This window comes from Mangifera indica, chromosome 9 (genome assembly GCF_011075055.1).
Source record: "Mangifera indica cultivar Alphonso chromosome 9, CATAS_Mindica_2.1, whole genome shotgun sequence".
Classification (NCBI taxonomy): Eukaryota; Viridiplantae; Streptophyta; class Magnoliopsida; order Sapindales; family Anacardiaceae; genus Mangifera; species Mangifera indica.
The window spans coordinates 310,323-328,983 of record NC_058145.1 but is presented as its reverse complement, the minus strand read 5'-3'; the positions used below and the strand labels follow the sequence as shown (position 1 = coordinate 328,983).

Here is an 18,661-nt window from a genome sequence, read left to right as displayed (position 1 = left end):
TTTAATATCATTTACACCGTTAATCACAATTTTTTTTATTTTTCTTTGTATTTTCACTTTAATCTTATGCCTTTTCTTTTTTTAATTTTTCTCTGTATTCTCACTTTAATCCTACGCCTTATTATTCTCCAGTTAAAAATTACATCGACTTGTTCTTTTTCCTCTATTTTTACTTTACCCTGCTCAAAAATTGCACTGATTCAGAGAGTTTGCACTGATTTACTTTACATGATTAATCCGTCCTGCACTAAATATTATCACAACACATCACAATGCTGAATATGAGAAATGGGTCAAAAAGCAAACTCTCATAGCTGGATCATCATCAAAAGTGTTCCCAAAAGGATCCCAATCCAAAGCAATGCATCACTAATGATGCCTATGAGATAAAAATTTATTTAGTCCATGTTACTGCAACAGCCTCTACAAAATCAGCTATGTTTTATAACTAAAATCCACTGCAGCTGAAATTCAGCCACATTGCATCAGTGAGATTGAACAGAGAAAAAAAGAGGTGGGGTTCAGAAATCATCAGGCTCAAGCATCATCAAGAGCAAGGACTCCTGGGAGTGTCTTCCCCTCAAGAAGCTCCAAGCTTGCACCACCACCTGTTGAAATGTGGCTCATCTTGTCAGCAAGCCCAACCTTCTCCACAGCTGCTACTGAGTCACCTCCTCCAATGATTGTGGTCACCCCCTTGCCGCTGAGCTCTGCAAGCTTCTTGGCTATTGCCTGCATATAGAGAAAATTATTGCCTGAGATGTCCTTCAAAGTTCAAACCGTGATCAGGATGGTGGTAACAAGATATGTAATGAAACCATTCTCAAATCTGCTGCATCTTCAAAATTCGAAACTTAAGAAAAACAAATGAAGTTCTAGCTTTCCCAAAAATTCTTCCATGAAGAACTTCCAAGAGAAAAAGGGCTACTCCAAAATCAATTGCTGAAGCTACCAAATCTAAACACATAATCTGACAGATGATAGCCACCCAAACCATAAACAAAATTCATTAAAAATAGTCAATAAAATGGGACAAGTGAGTTCCACACAAAAGCATACCTCAGTTCCCACGGCAAACTTGTCAAATTCAAACACACCCATTGGTCCATTCCAAATAACAGTTTTGGTAGTGTCCAAAGCTTCACTGAATGTCTTGATGGCATCAGGCCCGATATCTAGGCCCATCCATCCATCAGGAATTCCAGTTGCTGGGACTACCTGCAAGAAAATGATACAAATATTTCAAATCCTGAACAAATTCACATTTACTATTTTTTTAAATAGAAATTCAGTTTTCATTTGCAAGCAAGGAGAGTTTTGTTATGCATGCAAGACAGATTGTATGCATACACTGTAATTTTTTCAAAATGGGTTTTAATCTCCTCCATAACTTACACTCTAATAAAGAGGAATTTCAGAAACATAAAAAAATTCTGATAATACATACCTTGCTGTTCGCATCAGCAGCAAACTTGTCCGCAACAACAACATCAGTTGGGAGCAAGAGTGACACTCCTTTAGCCTTAGCCTTCTCCATAAGTGATGTTGCAAGTTCAAGCTTGTCTTCCTCCACAAGGGATGAACCAACAGAGTGTCCTTGGGCCTTGTAGAAAGTATAGATCATACCTCCACCAAGTAATAGAATGTCAACCTTCTCCAAGAGGGACTCAATAACCCCAATCTTTGATGACACCTTTGAGCCACCAACAATTGCAGCAAATGGTTTCTTGGGATTTGAAACAGCTCCAACAAGGTAGTCAAGTTCCTAAATTAAAAAAAAAAGTCAAAACTCAGGAATATTAAACCAAAGAATTCATGCATGGTGGATCGCATAGACAGCTCATGTAACCAGTTTAGTTCAAAAGTGGTGATACAAATTTCAAGGAGGGTTGAGACTTAAAATAAAACAAAGTACAATATGGAAAGCAAATACCTTCTGCATAAGGAAACCAGCAACAGATGGCTTCAAGTATTTAGCAACTCCCTCAGTGGAGGCATGGGCTCTATGAGCAGTGCCAAATGCGTCATTCACATAAAGATCCGCAAGCGAAGCTAGCTTCTTAGCAAATTCGGGGTCATTCTTCTCTTCTTCTTTATAGAACCTCACATTCTCGAGGAGTAGGACACCTCCATCAGGGATTTCAGCCACCAATTTCTGAACTTCTTCACCAATGCAATCATCTGCTATTTTAACCTACAGCAGAATCATAAGAAAATCACACAAGACATCAAATAAGAAAATTCAAGGCGCAAGAATCACCATTTTATTGTCAACATGGACAGACCTCAAATTCAAGAAGTTCAGAGAGCCTTGGCACAAGAGGCTTCAAACTGTACTTGGGAGTGACACCCTTAGGCCTTCCCTGAAAACCTCAAGGCAAACACTTCGATATAAATTAAATATCAACCAAAATAATATAACTGAAACTAAATGCGCATAAAATGATGCAAGAAGATCAATTTTTATGTAGCAATGCAAGTAAATTGTCCAGACATCAGAACCAATTTTCTATGACTGAATGAATCCAGCCAACAATTCATGAACCCCAACCAAGTTTTCTTGACACAGTTTAATATGAATAAGTTATTTTCCTTCATAATTTCAAAATATTATCAAGTTACATCTGAAGTGACAATTCGATCGCAGCTTGTGCAAAGAAAAAACCAAATAATTGTAAAACAACAAAAAAAACCTAACAAACTAGAAAAGACATAAACAAGATAATGATACAAAAAGACAAACTGATGATTGACATAAAACAATAAAATATCACGCCACAGCAAAATAAGGAAACTGATAAGTGATAACATGACTGCCTTGAACTCCATGACAAGGTAAAGAATTCATTTGCACATCCCAAGGCTAGTTTCCCAGCAAATATGCATTTGTTATAAACAATTCCTTTTAACATCATAAATATAATATATATAAAAATATTTATATATTCTCATGCTTTTCATGGTTTAATTGTGCTCTTGATATATAATTCAGGACATACTTCAGTACTCTCTGCCAACAAGTTCACCACTTCTAGCTAGCTTGAGTTATGTATCTTTTGTATTATAGACCAATATGTGCCATATGGATCAATTAATGTGAGTGTTGGGAATAATTAATCTGAATTTTCAAAGCATGAAAGGAGAAGCACAAAAGTAACGTTAACTGGACCTCAAGAATAATACTCCTTCCTCATCTCCACAAAAGTAACGTTAATCTAAGTCTTTCTATTTTTTAAAACCCATTAACCAAACTGAACTCATTTATAAAAAAATTGAACAAGAAATTAATAAAATACTGAATTGCACAAAAAATTAATAAAATAGGATGATCCTTTGAAATTTGATTCAAAACCAATGAACCAGAAATTCAGCTCAATTAATTAGTATTTTTAGTTCAATTCAAAAATGATAAATCTTTAAACCAGTTCGATTTTGGTTTATGATATTCTCTTAACCAAAAATTTGGTCTGATTCAAAATATTGTCAAACCGATTCGGTTAACCAATTTGGAATACCCCTAATAAAAACCATTGATAATCTAAAATAAAAACGTTTTTTCCATTTGTAAAAAAGGGTTCTTAATTAACTTCCATAAACATCTCTATCAATGTGATTAATGATTTATATTGTAATTAAAATTCGAATAACTTAATTTTTAACATGCACCATTATTATATCAATCTTCACCATTTCACATATTTGTTCAATCAAAAAACATTTTTGGATAAGGATTAATCAACAATTTAATCCCACAACCTCTTATTTCCATAAAAAAATATATATGCAACTTTTGACTTTTGGTTAATCCACATCTTAAGTAATACGTAATTACCAATTTTTTACATCATGTATAAATTCTAGCAATGTTACATTGATTACACAACATATTGACCTTGAACAATTTTGAATACAACTAAAGCAATTTCATGGCTTAATTTGATCAATCAAGTATAAAGATGAAAGAGGGATAAAGCTCGATCTAATTCGCAGAGAAAAGACAAACATTGTCATTATCCAAACGACGCAACTCAAAAGAGTTACAACCGTCAAACCTTATTGCTCGTGTCTGCCATGACATTGCTCTTGTAAACATTTAATCTCCTATCAAGACTTGGTAGACCACAAAATTTTGTACTTAAATATGATGTACTTTGAAACTCGCATTGCATCGTGCGACGACATTACCAATACCTTCATTTTGAACATACAAAAAAGGTGGCAGAACCCAATGCAGTGAAGCAGGATTATGAACATTTACTATAGTTGCCGCATAATGAATCAAACATTCATGTCATGCACTACACTCACTCCCCCATTTCGATCCAACCCTACATTATGAACATTTATTGGACTTCTCTCAAAATCGTCCATTTCATCCAACTCAGGATCTTCCACCAAAATGTTATTTATCTCATCCCCTCAATCGAATGCACCCTAAGTTGATACTCTATCTTTTTGACCACGGAAAAATTCCTCAATAGTCACATAAAAGTCTACACCATCCTCAAAATTTGCCAACAACATTAATGTTCACATTACACCTTTCATCTTCTTTCGAATCACATTGTTGTTGTGCCCTTTCCACATTAACAGGCATCAAAGAGTCAACCTCATTCACCATGGATGGATCCTTCATATGTTGTTCCTCAGGATGCTCTTCTTGAAAGTTGGATCTTCTTTCCTTGCGAATTACCTTTACATATAGAGATGTCAATTGTCCTTTTATTCCTCTAGATAACACCATCAAAGTTCGAACATCATAATTGTCTCAAACCTTGTAAGACAATCCATTGAGTGAGCTTTTAGCATTCATATTTAAGTGGATATAAGTCCACCTTCGATTGATCCTCAAACAAGAGCTCAAAACAACAAGAGCTCAAAACCTCGACCAATTCTTCATAATCAGTTTCTAAGTCAATTACTAATTGTCTTCGATCCCCACCATCGTATCTTCTAGTGTTGTCAACTCCATAAATCACATTGGAAAATTGTTGGAGCAATATTTATGGTTGGATATGAAGGGCAAAAGTATTTATAAAGTGTTATCATGTAACATCGCTAGATTTGCTACATGATGGATAGAATTGGTAATTACATATAAAACACAATGTAAGTTAACCAAAAGTCAAAAACTACAGGTACATCATTTGCATGGAAATAGGAGGTTGTTGGATTAGAGAAACCAAACTTAAATATCTTAATATAGATTTAGCTTAAACTAAATTGTTGATTAATTCTTATTCAAAAATGTTTTATGATTGAATAGATATGTGAAATGATGAGGATCGATACAATAATTGTGCATGTGTTAAAAAAATTAAGTTCTTTAAACTTCAATCACAATATAGAATAGATCACTAATAACACTGATAAGGATGTTTATAAAAGTTAATTAAGAAGTACTTAAAAATGAAAAAATTGTTTTTACTTTAGATTATCAATGGTTTCTATTAAAGGTATTCAAAACCAGTTAATCAAACCAGTTTGACAATATTCCAAACCAAACTAAACCAAATTTTCGGTTTAGAGAAAATAATAAACCAAAATCAAACAAATCTAAAGATTGATTAGTTTAAACTAAACCAAAAATACTATTTAATCAAAGCAAACTTTTGGATAACCAATTTTAACGAATCATTCTATTTCATTATTTTTTTGGTCCAATTTTTATAAAATATGTTTAGTATTTTATTTCTTTCTTATTCAATTTTTAAAACCGATTCTATAAACCAGTTTTGAAAACTAGAAAAATTGGTAACCAAAACAATTTTACTACATTCTTGAACCAGAATCCAAATCAATTTTTTAAATAACCTATTTTTTGGTTAGATTTTGGGTTAAAAAATGATTCAATTCAGATACTGAATAATTTTGAGCACCCTACATACTGTTGCGGAAAGCACTATTTTACTCCCTCCCACACAAATTAGAATCAAAACAACATCTCCATAAAATAACAAATAATACAACAAGAACACAAAAAAGAAATCTTAGCTTTTCCTCCCACACAAAAACCAAGTCTTGTTCATTATTCCTTGCACAAAAAATTGTTCTTGGTTCCGATTGAAAAACCCACAAAGAGAAAGTAATCTGAAATCTCCCTTTTGGTCCAACCCAAAACCACCATAAAGGTTGTAAAGTGATATACTAAATGAGTTCATATCACACACCCAAAATAGGTACAAGAATATATACAAGAAGGAAAAGGAGACTTTCAAGCATGATTCTCCCAATGTTCATATCATATTATTTGGTATCAGAACCACCATTATGTTTTCCAATTACAATTGTATGGTATGGGTGATAACATTGCCATTGCAATGTTCGTTTAGAGCTAACATGAAGCTAATGCACAACTAGCCTAAGTGGATGCCTCAACTATAGAGCGTGGTAGTATGTTATGGTCTTAAGTGCAAAGTATGAGACTTAAATCTCACATCCAAATTTCAAATACAAAATATAAGATTTGAATCTTACATAAAAAAATATGAACTTCTAAAGTGAGGTTTATGAGTTTATATGACTTCAAACTCCCTAACCACAATAACTAACTTTTACAATGTGGTTCTCTAAGGTTTCACACCTAACGCTTTTTATTATAGACGTTGATTGATACAAGGGAAGTTTGTTCTCTCGTCGTTTTTTCCTATCCTCAAAGGTTTTCTCGCGTAAATTCAGTATTTGGCTTCTATCGTCTTGTGTTTGTCAGAATGAGTTGGAAAATCGGTATACACCAAATATTGTAACAAATAATGAAAAACAGCACTATTGAAACAAAAAAAAAAAAAAAACCAAATAATAAAGATATACACCCATGAATCATATCTAAAAAATAATAATAATAATAAAATGCAGAATCCAAAAAAAAAATGATCGACCCAGTAAACAAAATCCAGCTAGCACAATGCAAGAAAACGATGAAAAAAAAATACCAAATGACTGGAGAGAATAACTTTGGCGCCATGTTGCATCAAGTACTTGATGGTGGGAACAGCAGCACGAACCCTGGTGTCATCAGTGATCTTCAGGTTATCATCCAAAGGCACGTTCAGATCCACTCTTACGAACACTCTCTTTCCCTTCAAATCGGCCTCTTTAAGATCACTGACACTTCTCTTGGCACCCATCTTACAATAATATCAACTCTTAATACAAAAAAAAGCAAATTGATTAATAAAGAGAGATCAAAACCCAGATGAAAATACAGAAAATTAAAGGGGGAGAAGAGGAAGAACATACAAGATCTGAGAAATCTAAGCGAGCTTTGTCGTCGTCTTACTGAGAGAAAGAAGGTTAGAGAATTTTTGTTATTTATAGAAAACGGTGCTTACTTGTCCGTGATTGATCGTGTGAGAGAGTGTGAGTTAGGATTAAACCGTGGGCTAATGGTAAGTGGTTTTGCTTTGAGCAGAACTAAAATTCCAAAAGAAAAAGAGGTTACTTTTAATCAACTCAAGTTCTAATTAAAATTCCAAAACAAAAGTATCCTCAAACTATATCTAAGTTGTTGAATCTAACTTAATTCGAATCAAATAAGGTTTGAGATATTTTCAAGAGTGCAACGGTGTTGATAAAAGTAGGGCAATCTTGGAGATATCAACAACACCGATGGATGCAAGAAAGGAATATCCCATAAGGCTATACATTTTGCCAAATACTCTAATTTGATTATTAAGCAAGGAATAAAGATTTTAGTATTAGAACAGGCATGACCATGCACCGAATCATTTTTCATCCAAAGGTTTAGAAGAACTAAATATATTTTTGTCAGAACAAAAAGTATATATAGTGCTTAAATATGCTGACACTAAAACAATGATAATAAGGACAATAACGGAACCTGGCTGAATTCGAAAGAGGCCCCGCTTAGAATTAACTAAAAAAGTTAGTTTGAGATGAGCTCAATGATTTAAATTTAGTTTAATATTAATTTAACTTTATATCCACTTTAAACTAATTCAAACTCTAATATTGAAATCGTCGTAAAGTCAACTCATTTTATGAAAATAAATTCAATTTTTAACTAAAACTTGACCTTTTTAATTTGAGTTTAAATTTAAATTCAAATAATTTAGGTCGAATCTAATCCCAAACAAAAGGATAATGCTATGTTATCCAATTACATTATGGGGAGCAATTGTCTGTAGACTATAGTTTGGAAAAAAAGTGATGTCCAACCCTTAGAATGCAAGAAACTCCACGTTGAGTGACTGAGGCTTTCATCATCAGCCATGCCACTGCCACCAAGAACAGCCATACAATTTGGACCAATATTTTCAGGATTGCTCTATAAAAAGCCTTAATTTAGGGCAAAGAGTATTCATGTTGTTGTTGAATGCATACCAGAAAGAGCCGATTTGAATAATTAAGATAAACAACTATAGCATAAGGCAAGCTTATGTTTATGACCCACATTGACTTGTTAACAATATGATCAAACTGCCTTTGGAGAAAGTATATGATATCAGACCAAGAATCAATCAAGACCTCCCTTTTTTTGTGGCTAGAACTCAGTGCGATCATGTGATACAGATGATTTGTATTAGTTTATGTGGCTTGAAGTCAAGATTATCATGTGATCATATTTGCTCCATGAGTCCCTTTCCACCAACATCACTAACCACTAGAAAGTTCATATCAGTTTCAGGAACTCTAAGCAAGAAAGAAAAAGATATGATTCGGAACATCACCCTCTTTCTCACCACTAAATAGCAGAACTGAAAGAATGACATTAAAACACTCAAACCAGACTCAGGGTAATAGAGAAGAATTCATATCAGGTTGATAAGTTTACCTCCTGCACTGATAAAGCCAATCAATGTCTTCCCCTCATGTTCCAGCAGTTGCTTGCAAATTGAGTTCATTTTATTTTTCCTTTCCAGGATTTCTGAGAATGTTAACAATGTGGCGATCATAGAAATGAAGCTTATAAATCATAAAAACTGAAAGAAATAGAACAGGAATTTATTTGATAAACAGAACCAGCTATATTTGAAAAGGATTTGATGGTTCGCTTGGCCCATCCTTGCAGTCTTATGCAGCAAATTTGGCTAGCAATGGAGGCAAAGACATGAAGGAACCACATATTGAATGCAAAAGTGAAAATTTACAAGATGACCTCATATTTTCGTACAACATTTTAATCTCTCATTTACAAACTGATAACATCAGCTTGTGGGCCGGGAAAAAATAAGTTTTGATCTTACACAGCAACTGGTACAGCTTCATCAAGAGCAACAACACCAGGAAGCTCTTTGCCTTCCAATAATTCCAAACTGGCACCACCACCAGTTGATATGTGGCTCATCACATCAGCAACCCCTACTTTCTCAACGGCTGCAACAGAATCTCCACCTCCAATGATTGTTGTGACACCCTGGCCACTAAGCTCAGCTAGCTTCTTTGCCACAGCCTGCAAGCAAGAGTTGAAGTTAGATTTGATGTCCATTAGAGTTGTGAAATGCATATGACTTCTAATGGACAAGTTGCCACTTGTGGCACCAGGACTTCATAAGCCCCTGTTGGTGCAAAGGGAAGTAAAGAAAGTTCGTCCTTGCAAAGAGAATTTAAATCAAACCAGTGAGTATAGGGTCTGCAATAGTTGAGAATCACCACTACCCAAACTCTTTTTTTTTTCTGTTTTTTTTGGGTATGCCAACAAATGGGACATATATCACCATAGAAACATAATTTAAATAGCATGTAGACTAATAGGCCACAAAGTTGCAAGATCAATCTCAATAGCAAGCAGTTTGTCCATACCTCTGTTCCGACTGCAAATTTGTCAAATTCAAACACTCCCATTGGTCCATTCCAGATAACGGTTTTAGCAGTTCCCAAAGCTTCGTTGAATGTCTTAACAGAGTCTGGTCCAATATCCAATCCCATCCAGCCATCAGGGATAGCAGATGCTGGCACAACCTGCAAAGAGCAAACCAATTTTTTATACAATGCCATTATATATTCATAGATACTAAAATACCATTATACTCAGTAATAACTTTGAAAAAACTATAGACTAATGGCAATTCTCAATTAACTTCAATTTTAATCAGATTTTATTTTGCACACACAGTATTGCAGTGGCAGGGCAAGCTTTAGGAAATAAAATTATCCTACAGGCTTAGAAAACAAACCTGGCTGTTCGCATCAGGAGCAAATTTATCTGCTATTACCACATCAGTGGGTAACAAAAGTGATACTCCTTTTGCCTTGGCCATCTCAAGGAGTGATGTAGCAAGATTAAGCTTATCTTCCTCTACCAAGGATGAACCCACTGAGAGACCTTGAGCCTTGTAAAAGGTGAAGATCATTCCTCCTCCAAGGAGTAGGATATCACACTTCTCTAGGAGTGATTCAATAACTCCAATCTTAGATGAAACCTTTGAACCACCAACAATGGCTGCAAATGGCCTCTTTGGGTTTGAAACTGCCCCAACAAGATAGTCCAGTTCCTAAAACAAAGAATATAAATAAGCATTAAGAGGACTGAAAATCCAATGAAGACCAGAAGAAAGAATTCAATATTAGTCTCTTTCCCTTGACATGCCACTCTTACAAATTCTAAATCTGTGTAATTCACAAGAAAAAAAATTTTAAGATAATGGCAAATGCAGAAAATAAAATAAAATAAAAACCTTTGGAATGAATGCATTCAGCAGATAAATTTATAAACAAATAGACCAGATGGTGGACCATAATTATCACTCACTGGACCTGCATATGGAAACTTGTTGAGGTTTAATGAAGCGTTAAAAACATAATTGCCGTTATGTATATAGTTAAGAAAAATAAAAGAACTAAAATAGTTGTGTCTAGAATGCTTAAAGCTATATAATTCCGGAAGAGAGCAAGACCCCAAAATCTCACCTTCTGCAAGAGGAAACCAGCAACAGATGGTTTCAAGAATTTTGTTACTCCCTCAGTTGAGGCATGGGCTCTGTGAGCAGTTCCAAAAGCATCATTCACATAGAGATCAGCTAAAGAGGCAAGCTTCTTGGCAAATTCAGGTTCGTTCTTTTCTTCCTCTTTATAAAACCTCACATTCTCAAGAAGAAGAACACCACCCTCAGGGAGAGAAGCCACCAGCTTTTCCACCTCTGGACCAATGCAGTCATCAGCCTTCACAACCTGTTCAGTTAATAGGGCAACGACCATCACATATCAGCACCAGTATCAATCTCATAAACCTCATAAACTCATTATCAAGCTCTCTAGCTTACCTGAATGCCAAGAAGTTCAGACAGACGAGGTACAAGAGGAGCCAAACTGAACTTTGGTGTGACACCTTTTGGTCTACCCTGAAAAATTAAATGAAACACATCAACGTTAATTCATTCAGATTAAATCCAAGAGCATTAAAACACTCAACTAAAAGAGCAACGGTGTAGTCAACTGGATCAAACCACAGATTAAAAAAAGTGCAGAAACTTCTCCATTCTCCATATGACAAACCATCATAAATAAATAAAAACAAAAACCCTAAACTGACTGATATAGAACATATATACTTTTTTTATTATTAATTTATTTGATTTAAATATTTACAGTTTTTCAGATATAGAAAGTAATAATCTTTTTCTAATAAAACAGAAAACTCTATTGACCATAAACTTGCAATTTTCAGGGAACACTCAGAAAACCCAAAAAGAGACTGAATTGATTAAAAATCCACATACCAAATGGCTAGATAGAATGACTTTAGCACCATTCTGAATCAAATGCTTAATAGTAGGAATAGCAGCTCTAATTCTAGTATCATCAGTAATCTTCTGGGTATCATCCAAAGGCACATTAAAGTCAGCTCTAACAAAAACCCTTTTTCCTTTCAAATCAGCAGCCGTCAAGTCCCCTACACTCTTCTTCGCCATCGACACAACCCCACGGGTCGCCTTTCCCTTGATCGACCGGATTCTAGACGCCACATGGAGGGACAAAAGAGGGTCAACAACAGCCGAGAAGCCAAGGCGGCGAACGGAGCTGATCCGGGAAGTGGGCACACGCAAAAGAGAAGCACGTGGGGCGGAGGAAGCTGTAGTAGTAGAGTTTGTTGAAGCCTTGAGAAGAGACAGAGTAGTGGGAGCTGTGGCTGAGGCCATTTTGGGACGGGCGTTCAGAGAGAGAAATGGTGTTGGGTTGTGATTGAGATAGTGGACGTGAAGAGAAAAGGAGGAATGATTGGGCAAGACGGAAAGATAACAAGATTTCTCTTATCGTTGAAGAGAGGTTCAAGATGTTCGATGCTTTTTAGATTTTACAGTTCTACACTATATTTGTCTACTAGAGATCTGACCGAAATTATTCGAAATCGAATTGGATAAATCAAATTTAAACCAAATATCAAATTCATTTTTATAAATAAGTTGTATTTAAAATAATTTAAATTAAATTTAAAATTAAATTATTTTATAATTGAATTAAAATTTTAATATATTAAAATTAATTTATTTTTTAATTCAAATCAAGTTTAAATTATATTTCAATTTAGTTCCAAATTAATACAAATTGATCCAACTGTAATTATATGTTATAATTTTTTTCAAACCCAAAACCATATTGATAAAAAAATCTTATTGTTGTTAAACAAGATTATATAATCACTATATAATCTTGGGTTCTTCTACTTCTACATGTGGGAAGCTTGATAGTAAACAAAATCTTGAGCAAAGTAAAATTGAGACAAGATGAATTATGAGACTTTTTACATTTAGTATTATGTTATATTTTAAATTAAGTAATCGTAAATATAAAATAGTGAATATTGATATTGATATATATAAACAAATTGATGAGTCATCATGTGATTTGTTACTTTAATTTTTTATTATATGTATAATTCAAAATCATCAACAAATACTTAATTATTTATTTATATATAAAATATTATTTTTCTATGTTTATTTGATCGAATGCATAGACAATGTTACGTATATTTAATGGAAAGGGAATAAATAAGACCATGGTCAGACCGTGCTAGATTCCGTGTGACGTGCTGTACCACAAGCCTTGTCGTGCCAAAACCTACCAAAAGATGAGTCTTGCCATGTCATGTCTACCCAACTCAACGCTAAAGCTTGGTACAACTCATAACCCATTGGACTGTATCTATTTCCAAGTCTACTTGGGTACGCAAATCATTTGTTAGTGTATCTCAGCCCAATCATTCGAGAGGCCCATAGAAAGGGCCCAAGTAGCCTAACATGGGCCTGGCCTTAGGCCCATTTCAGCCCGTTTTACCTCTCCTTTGTAAACAAGAAATTTCGTCTTAATCTCTTCATTCATGGCTCTCTGTTTCTCTCTTTGCATGAAAACTTTCCCTTTGCTCTCCCCTAAAATTTCGTTTCCTTTTCCTCTAACACCCCCTTACAGAAAGGGCGCACCTTTCCACGGAAAACTCGAACCAAAAGCTCTTAGAGAATGGCAAGAATACGAGGAAGCCGTGAAGCGCAAGGACCTGGCCAGAGCTCTCAGGTTCTTAAAATCTGTTGAAGAGAAAAAAGCAAACAATAATCCAGTTGAACTCTCAAATAGTCCTTCATTGACGAAGTCGAAGCAGCCTCGGGTCCCCGAGTTTGGGTTAGTTGATGGGTCAGAGAGAGACTGGGAGGTCCTGGACACGTGTCTCAATGCTGATGATTTGAGGCTTGTGGCTAGTGCTTATACATTTCTGAAGAGCAGAGGGTTCTTGCCTAATTTTGGAAAGTACAGCAGCATTGGTAATTTTTTTATTGAATAGTGAGTACCCTTTTAATTTTATGTGGGAATTATTTGCAAAGATCATTCATTTATCGTACTATAATGCTTATAATACTCATTTGAAGACTGTTTTTTTTTTTTTTTTATAACATAAATGGAATTTTATAGCTTTTCTGTGGTTTTTATTTATTACAGTTATGGAGGGAACTAGAGATGTTACTCCAACCGTACTGAAATCTTCAACTGGCTTAGAAGGTGCTTGCACAGTGAAATTTATCTTATTGTTTGCTTTTGACAATTGGCTACTTGGCTTGCCTTGTGTTCTTGCAAGAGTTTGATTTGAAATTTATTTGTATGTAAGACTTCTTGTTGAATATGATTGTTGTTATTTTGTAAATATTATTGTTGGCTTATTATCTATCAGCTTCAAGTTTGGGGCAGCTGTTTGCTTGACAAATATGAAATTCCACTTACATTTTTCTACAATAATTCAGTAACTAAGCTTTCTCCAAAGAAGTGGGGTGTTTCTGGAAGCTCAAGTGTTGTATTGGTTGCATTTCTGGGTGGAACATCGTTTCTTCTTTCTCGAGGGATTGATATCAGACCCAATCTTGCAGTCATTCTTGCACTTGCCTTTATGGACTCTATCTTCCTTGGTGGTGTCTGTTTAGCTCAAATCTCGAGTTATTGGCCCCCATATAAGCGACGGATTCTGGTTCATGAAGCAGGGCATCTTCTAGTAGGTATGTACTAAGTTTGTTATTTGGCTTAAATTGCAAAGAGTTCCTCATAATGAAGGATAGTATTAAGATTGGGAGTGTATGACATTGAAATATTAGCTGTTGCCTTTTGATTCTTTATGTCTTCTAGAAGTTGGCAAGTGGCCTCTTCATCAAGCCGTGTTTGCAAAGTTTAAATTTTTCAAAAACTCTGAACCTTAATGGAAGAGGATAAATTTAGTTGGTATGGTATAGTTTTGTCAATGTAGAGTCTTACAAACCTGATCCGAATATATTATAGTATATGCTTCACAATCAAAAGAAATATACCAATCATTTATATTTGCTTTTCAGTTTGGTTGAATTGCTTGCACACCCTACTTAGTAAGGTACTTGTGCAGATTTTGCAAACCAACCAGTTCATCTTGCGAATTAAACATGTTTTAGCAAAAAGCTATGATTTTCTGTACACCCACCCCTACAGAAACCAAAGCTGCATATTGACTCTGGCTTGTGCTTTGACGTGTCAACATGGCTTCATTTTCTTGAGTGTTGTGTTAGGCTTCTTTTCTCCACTTTGACTGAAGATACAAGAAATTACATATGTTATAGTCATGCTATGGTTTTATAATTTTAAATGTTTTGGTTCTTACAAGCCAAAGTAACTGACTATTAAATTAAATTGCAGCATACCTTATGGGTTGCCCAATTCGTGGGGTGATTTTAGACCCAATTGTCGCAATGCAAATGGGCATTGAAGGGCAGGTACTTCATTCTCACTTGTGCCCTTCATGGTTCTTGTCTACAATGAGTGTAATTTTGATAAAAAGGGGCAGACCAAGAGAAATTTAGAGTCATGAATGGGCGAAAACTTTTAAGTGTTTCCTAATAACTATTGTTGTAATCTCAACCCAGGAAGCTGAGCATCATTGTATGTTATTTATCATTATGATAATGGAAACTAAAACTCGTATTCTTTAATAGGCTGGAACTCAGTTTTGGGATGAAAAAATGAATGAAGAGCTTGCTGAAGGACAACTCAGTGGCACTGCCTTTGACAGGTAGTTATGACATGAACTCTGTTAGAGATTGCTTGATATGAGTAGCTTTTTTGCCTATTGCTGAAATATGATATCTTCTTGTGACATGTTAATCAAGATACATAATTCATGAAACTTTCCATACCCTGAAAGTTTTCTGTCTTTATGTTAAATTTTCCATCAGTCTTTTAATTAATGATATACCATGATCTGCCTTTTGAGCTTCTTATTGTTCTGGAAGTTGATAATACACCAATGAATTCCAAATATCCCAGTGGCTTCCAATTCTGTATTTGGAAGCCCACTTAATAGCAGGTCTTTTAGCATCATCATGTAACTGAAATAGGGCTAGATTCAATCTAGGCCTAGCTTGAATAAGATCTAGTTTGAGATTGATAAATTAAGACTTGAACTTAGCTCGAAAATAGCTTGACTTTGGATTCTATCTATGCTAGCTTGAACTCAAATGTTTCAACTAGCTCAAACTCGGCTCGTTTATGAAAACGAGTTCAATCCTTGGTTTGAACTCGACTCATTCGATCCGAACTTCTTGAGCTCTGATTGAATCCAATGCTAACTGGAATGATTTTGTGCTCCCATATTGTTAAGTGCTTCTTGAATATTCATGACACCTGGCAAATTACTTGCAGGTACTGCATGGTGCTCTTTGCCGGTATTGCAGCTGAAGCTCTTGTTTATGGTGAGGCTGAGGGTGGAGAGAATGATGAAAATTTGTTTAGAAGCATCTGTCTTCTTTTGAGACCTCCATTATCTGTAGCGCAGGTTTCTCTTCAAATGTTACTTTGTTCATTGTTATTCTTGCTATAAAGACTGAAATTTGTTCTGTTTCTTCTATCACCTTGACCAGATGTCTAATCAAGCGAGATGGTCAGTTCTACAGTCATACAATCTGCTTAAATGGCATAGACATGCTCATCTGGCTGCTGTTAAAGCTCTGGAAAGTGGCAGCAGTCTTAGTGTTGTTATTAAAAGCATTGAGATAGCCATGACCTCCAAAATATGAACCGCAGAAGTTACAAGGATGCAGGTTTCTTGGTTCTGATTTGTTAGGGGGTAGAGTTTTTCGTTTGGTTGGTGTTGATCCTGATACTACTTCTGAAAGTATATTACTTTCGTCTACACGTGTGATTTTGACAACGACATAGTATACTAGGAAGGCATACATGAAACTGTATGCATAAATATTTCTAACTAATTTATTCATATAAACTAATATGACAACATGTGATTGATGATACGATTGCTTATTTTTTATCTTAGTTTAATATCACTTTATTATATATTGTGATATCAATTTGTATGAATAAGTTAATACGAAGTGCTTGTATATATAGTTTTACGCATGACTATAATGAGCCTGTGCTATCAAGTAGCGGAGTAGACTGGTTATGGCAGATAGATGGTTGACACAAATGGTTGAGATCTCAGTAGTATTTTCATTTCCTTGATTTTGGTTCAAGGGTTTTTTTTTGGTTAAATTTAAATAAATACATTATTGATTGTAGATAAAGAACATGATCCTCGATATTATCAATATTAATTTGTAGAATTCAATGTGAATTTGATTGAAGATTATTTAGAATTTGTTTGTTTCTACTCCTTGAATCTTCCTTAGGACTGGATTCGTTCCAATCCGAATTCAAACAAGGCTTCTATAATCTGTTTTATTCATTTCAGTATGTTTATCCCCTATGTTTTTAATATTGAATACGAATAATGATAATTATGTCTAACCAAGGTTTTCTATCAATACCCTGTCTCAACAGATTTCTTGATGTGTTAAATTTGCAGATTTTTGAAGGTTCGAATATGGAATTTATGTATCTAATATGTGACCATCTCAAGCTGTTGATGCACTTGCAGAAAGTAATCTTGTTCAAGAACATGAACAAGTACAAAAGATTCTCTTCTTCCTGCCTTCATGCACGCACTTTGTTGTGAGAATCAATGGTGGAAGAACTGGTTCCTCTAACGCTAACAATAATATTAGTGACTTACGTGGAGATGAACTTTTCTGTTGGGCTCTGAATGATCAGCCACACTTCCCCACCTCAACTACAACTGTTAGAGTTGCTAAAGAAGTTGATGTGTTTTCTCTCGAGGAATGTTATTAAGCAAGCTTTTATCTGAGTCTAAGGACCAGTTCCACAGTTACTAGTTCATGTAGGTTAAGAAGAGTTTGATCTTGAAATGTCATTAGAAGAAGTTTGAATTTATGTTCTCTTATATATGAAACATTTTCTTTTACCACTTAAACTAATCTTTGAAGGGATTCTATAATTAAGCTTCCCCTTTGTTTCTTGCATTGTTCAGCGCAAGTGTATTGGAGAAAGATTATGCCATGCCATAGATAGTCTAAAAGTGAAAGGTCAGAACCAAAAACAGCCTAAAACTGAAAGTTCAGAACCAATTCCTCCCATGATACATTGAAAATGGCCATAAAGATTTCCCAAAAAGTTATAAAACTGGAAGGTTAGAGGGGGTGACATTAGGGGAGCAAGTAGAGGAGCTAAGTTCCAAAGGAAACTGCATTGATTCATACTTTCGAAGTTTGAAACAGTTGTGCTTATGGCTGATGGTCTGAAAGATGTATATAAGCACCTATTCTCAAGATGATAATAATTGATTGTTGATAATAACATGACATAATAGCCAACTTCTTCATGTTCAAATTCTGTCAGCTTACCAAAATCATAAACATGGTAGCTGCTCTCCTACCCCATTGCAACCCAACCTCAAGCACCCTCTCATAAACCTAACTAATAACTTATCAATTAAATCATTACAAACCAAAAACTCAATTAATAAGAATCTATTCATGAAATAGAAAAACGCAACTCAATTGAAAATGTTGTCAAGATTGGTTGATTTAGGGGGAAATACATAGCATATTACTGATTTTTTTTTATTTCTAACTTTCTTCATTTGGGTTGAATTTTAATGCCTGGTAATGGCAAATTTGAGGAGGAACAAGGCAACACTACCAATTTTTCTTGGTTGTTTTTGGATGATGTTGTTTTGGATCTTGATTTAAATTATACTTCTATGAACTATTTTTGTTCTTTTATCTTCTTTACCTTTTAATTCTCATAAAAATATAACTCAACCAAGAGTATTATCCAGATTATGTAATTAAATAAGAATAATTAAAATAATAATAAAATAGTGTTATTTTATTTAAATAAA

The 18,661-nt window shown here is 34.6% G+C and overlaps 3 protein-coding genes across 6 annotated transcripts; 1 reads left to right on the top strand and 2 right to left on the bottom strand.

Annotated features, from left to right (window-relative positions):
- Positions 1–289: 289 nt before the first annotated feature.
- Positions 290–7,743, bottom strand: LOC123224934 (phosphoglycerate kinase, cytosolic). Of its 2 annotated transcripts, none has more exons than XM_044648725.1 (7): positions 7,240–7,743; positions 6,933–7,149; positions 2,286–2,363; positions 1,934–2,194; positions 1,448–1,765; positions 1,060–1,218; positions 290–732 (listed from the first exon to the last, which is right to left on the bottom strand). In XM_044648725.1, exons 2-7 carry the CDS (start codon positions 7,125–7,127, stop codon positions 538–540), a joined length of 1,206 nt encoding a protein of 401 aa, XP_044504660.1. In that variant the 5' UTR covers positions 7,128–7,149; positions 7,240–7,743; the 3' UTR covers positions 290–537. The 2 variants fall into 2 exon arrangements, with proteins under 2 accessions (XP_044504660.1, XP_044504659.1); XM_044648724.1 differs by having other exon boundaries at positions 6,933–7,145; positions 7,240–7,742.
- A 1,200-nt stretch (positions 7,744–8,943) lies between these two features.
- On the bottom strand, positions 8,944–12,263 carry LOC123225891 (phosphoglycerate kinase, chloroplastic). Its single transcript, XM_044650219.1, has 6 exons — positions 11,679–12,263; positions 11,223–11,300; positions 10,870–11,130; positions 10,137–10,454; positions 9,763–9,921; positions 8,944–9,412 (listed from the first exon to the last, which is right to left on the bottom strand). Exons 1-6 carry the CDS (start codon positions 12,096–12,098, stop codon positions 9,203–9,205), a joined length of 1,446 nt encoding a protein of 481 aa, XP_044506154.1. The 5' UTR covers positions 12,099–12,263; the 3' UTR covers positions 8,944–9,202.
- Positions 12,264–13,277: 1,014 nt separating this feature from the next.
- On the top strand, positions 13,278–17,780 carry LOC123224865. 3 transcript variants are annotated; one of them, XM_044648609.1, is made up of 8 exons: positions 13,278–13,715; positions 13,891–13,950; positions 14,313–14,438; positions 15,103–15,179; positions 15,399–15,475; positions 16,105–16,237; positions 16,323–16,528; positions 17,267–17,780. In XM_044648609.1, exons 1-7 carry the CDS (start codon positions 13,280–13,282, stop codon positions 16,476–16,478), a joined length of 1,065 nt encoding a protein of 354 aa, XP_044504544.1. In that variant the 5' UTR covers positions 13,278–13,279; the 3' UTR covers positions 16,479–16,528; positions 17,267–17,780. The 3 variants fall into 3 exon arrangements, with proteins under 3 accessions (XP_044504544.1, XP_044504542.1, XP_044504543.1); XM_044648607.1 differs by having other exon boundaries at positions 14,190–14,438; XM_044648608.1 differs by having other exon boundaries at positions 14,190–14,438; positions 16,323–16,576.
- The last annotated feature ends 881 nt before the right edge of the window (positions 17,781–18,661 follow it).

What these genes read in the sequence shown, in the direction of transcription:
- LOC123224865 (XM_044648607.1), top strand. Translation starts at nt 13,280, where the DNA reads ATGGCTCTCTGTTTCTCTCTTTGCATGAAAACTTTCCCTTTGCTCTCC. An exon ending in TGGAAAGTACAGCAGCATTG is followed by an intron (nt 13,716 to 13,890) that starts GTAATTTTTTTA and finishes TATTTATTACAG; the next exon opens with TTATGGAGGGAACTAGAGAT. An exon ending in CTCCATTATCTGTAGCGCAG is followed by an intron (nt 16,238 to 16,322) that starts GTTTCTCTTCAA and finishes CACCTTGACCAG; the next exon opens with ATGTCTAATCAAGCGAGATG.
- LOC123225891 (XM_044650219.1), bottom strand. Translation starts at nt 12,098, where the DNA reads ATGGCCTCAGCCACAGCTCCCACTACTCTGTCTCTTCTCAAGGCTTCA. An exon ending in CTCCTGATGCGAACAGCCAG is followed by an intron (nt 9,922 to 10,136) that starts GTTTGTTTTCTA and finishes TGCTCTTTGCAG; the next exon opens with GTTGTGCCAGCATCTGCTAT. An exon ending in AATTTGCAGTCGGAACAGAG is followed by an intron (nt 9,413 to 9,762) that starts GTATGGACAAAC and finishes TCTTGCTTGCAG; the next exon opens with GCTGTGGCAAAGAAGCTAGC.
- LOC123224934 (XM_044648725.1), bottom strand. Translation starts at nt 7,127, where the DNA reads ATGGGTGCCAAGAGAAGTGTCAGTGATCTTAAAGAGGCCGATTTGAAG. An exon ending in CTGGTTTCCTTATGCAGAAG is followed by an intron (nt 1,766 to 1,933) that starts GTATTTGCTTTC and finishes TTTTTAATTTAG; the next exon opens with GAACTTGACTACCTTGTTGG. An exon ending in AGTTTGCCGTGGGAACTGAG is followed by an intron (nt 733 to 1,059) that starts GTATGCTTTTGT and finishes CTCTATATGCAG; the next exon opens with GCAATAGCCAAGAAGCTTGC.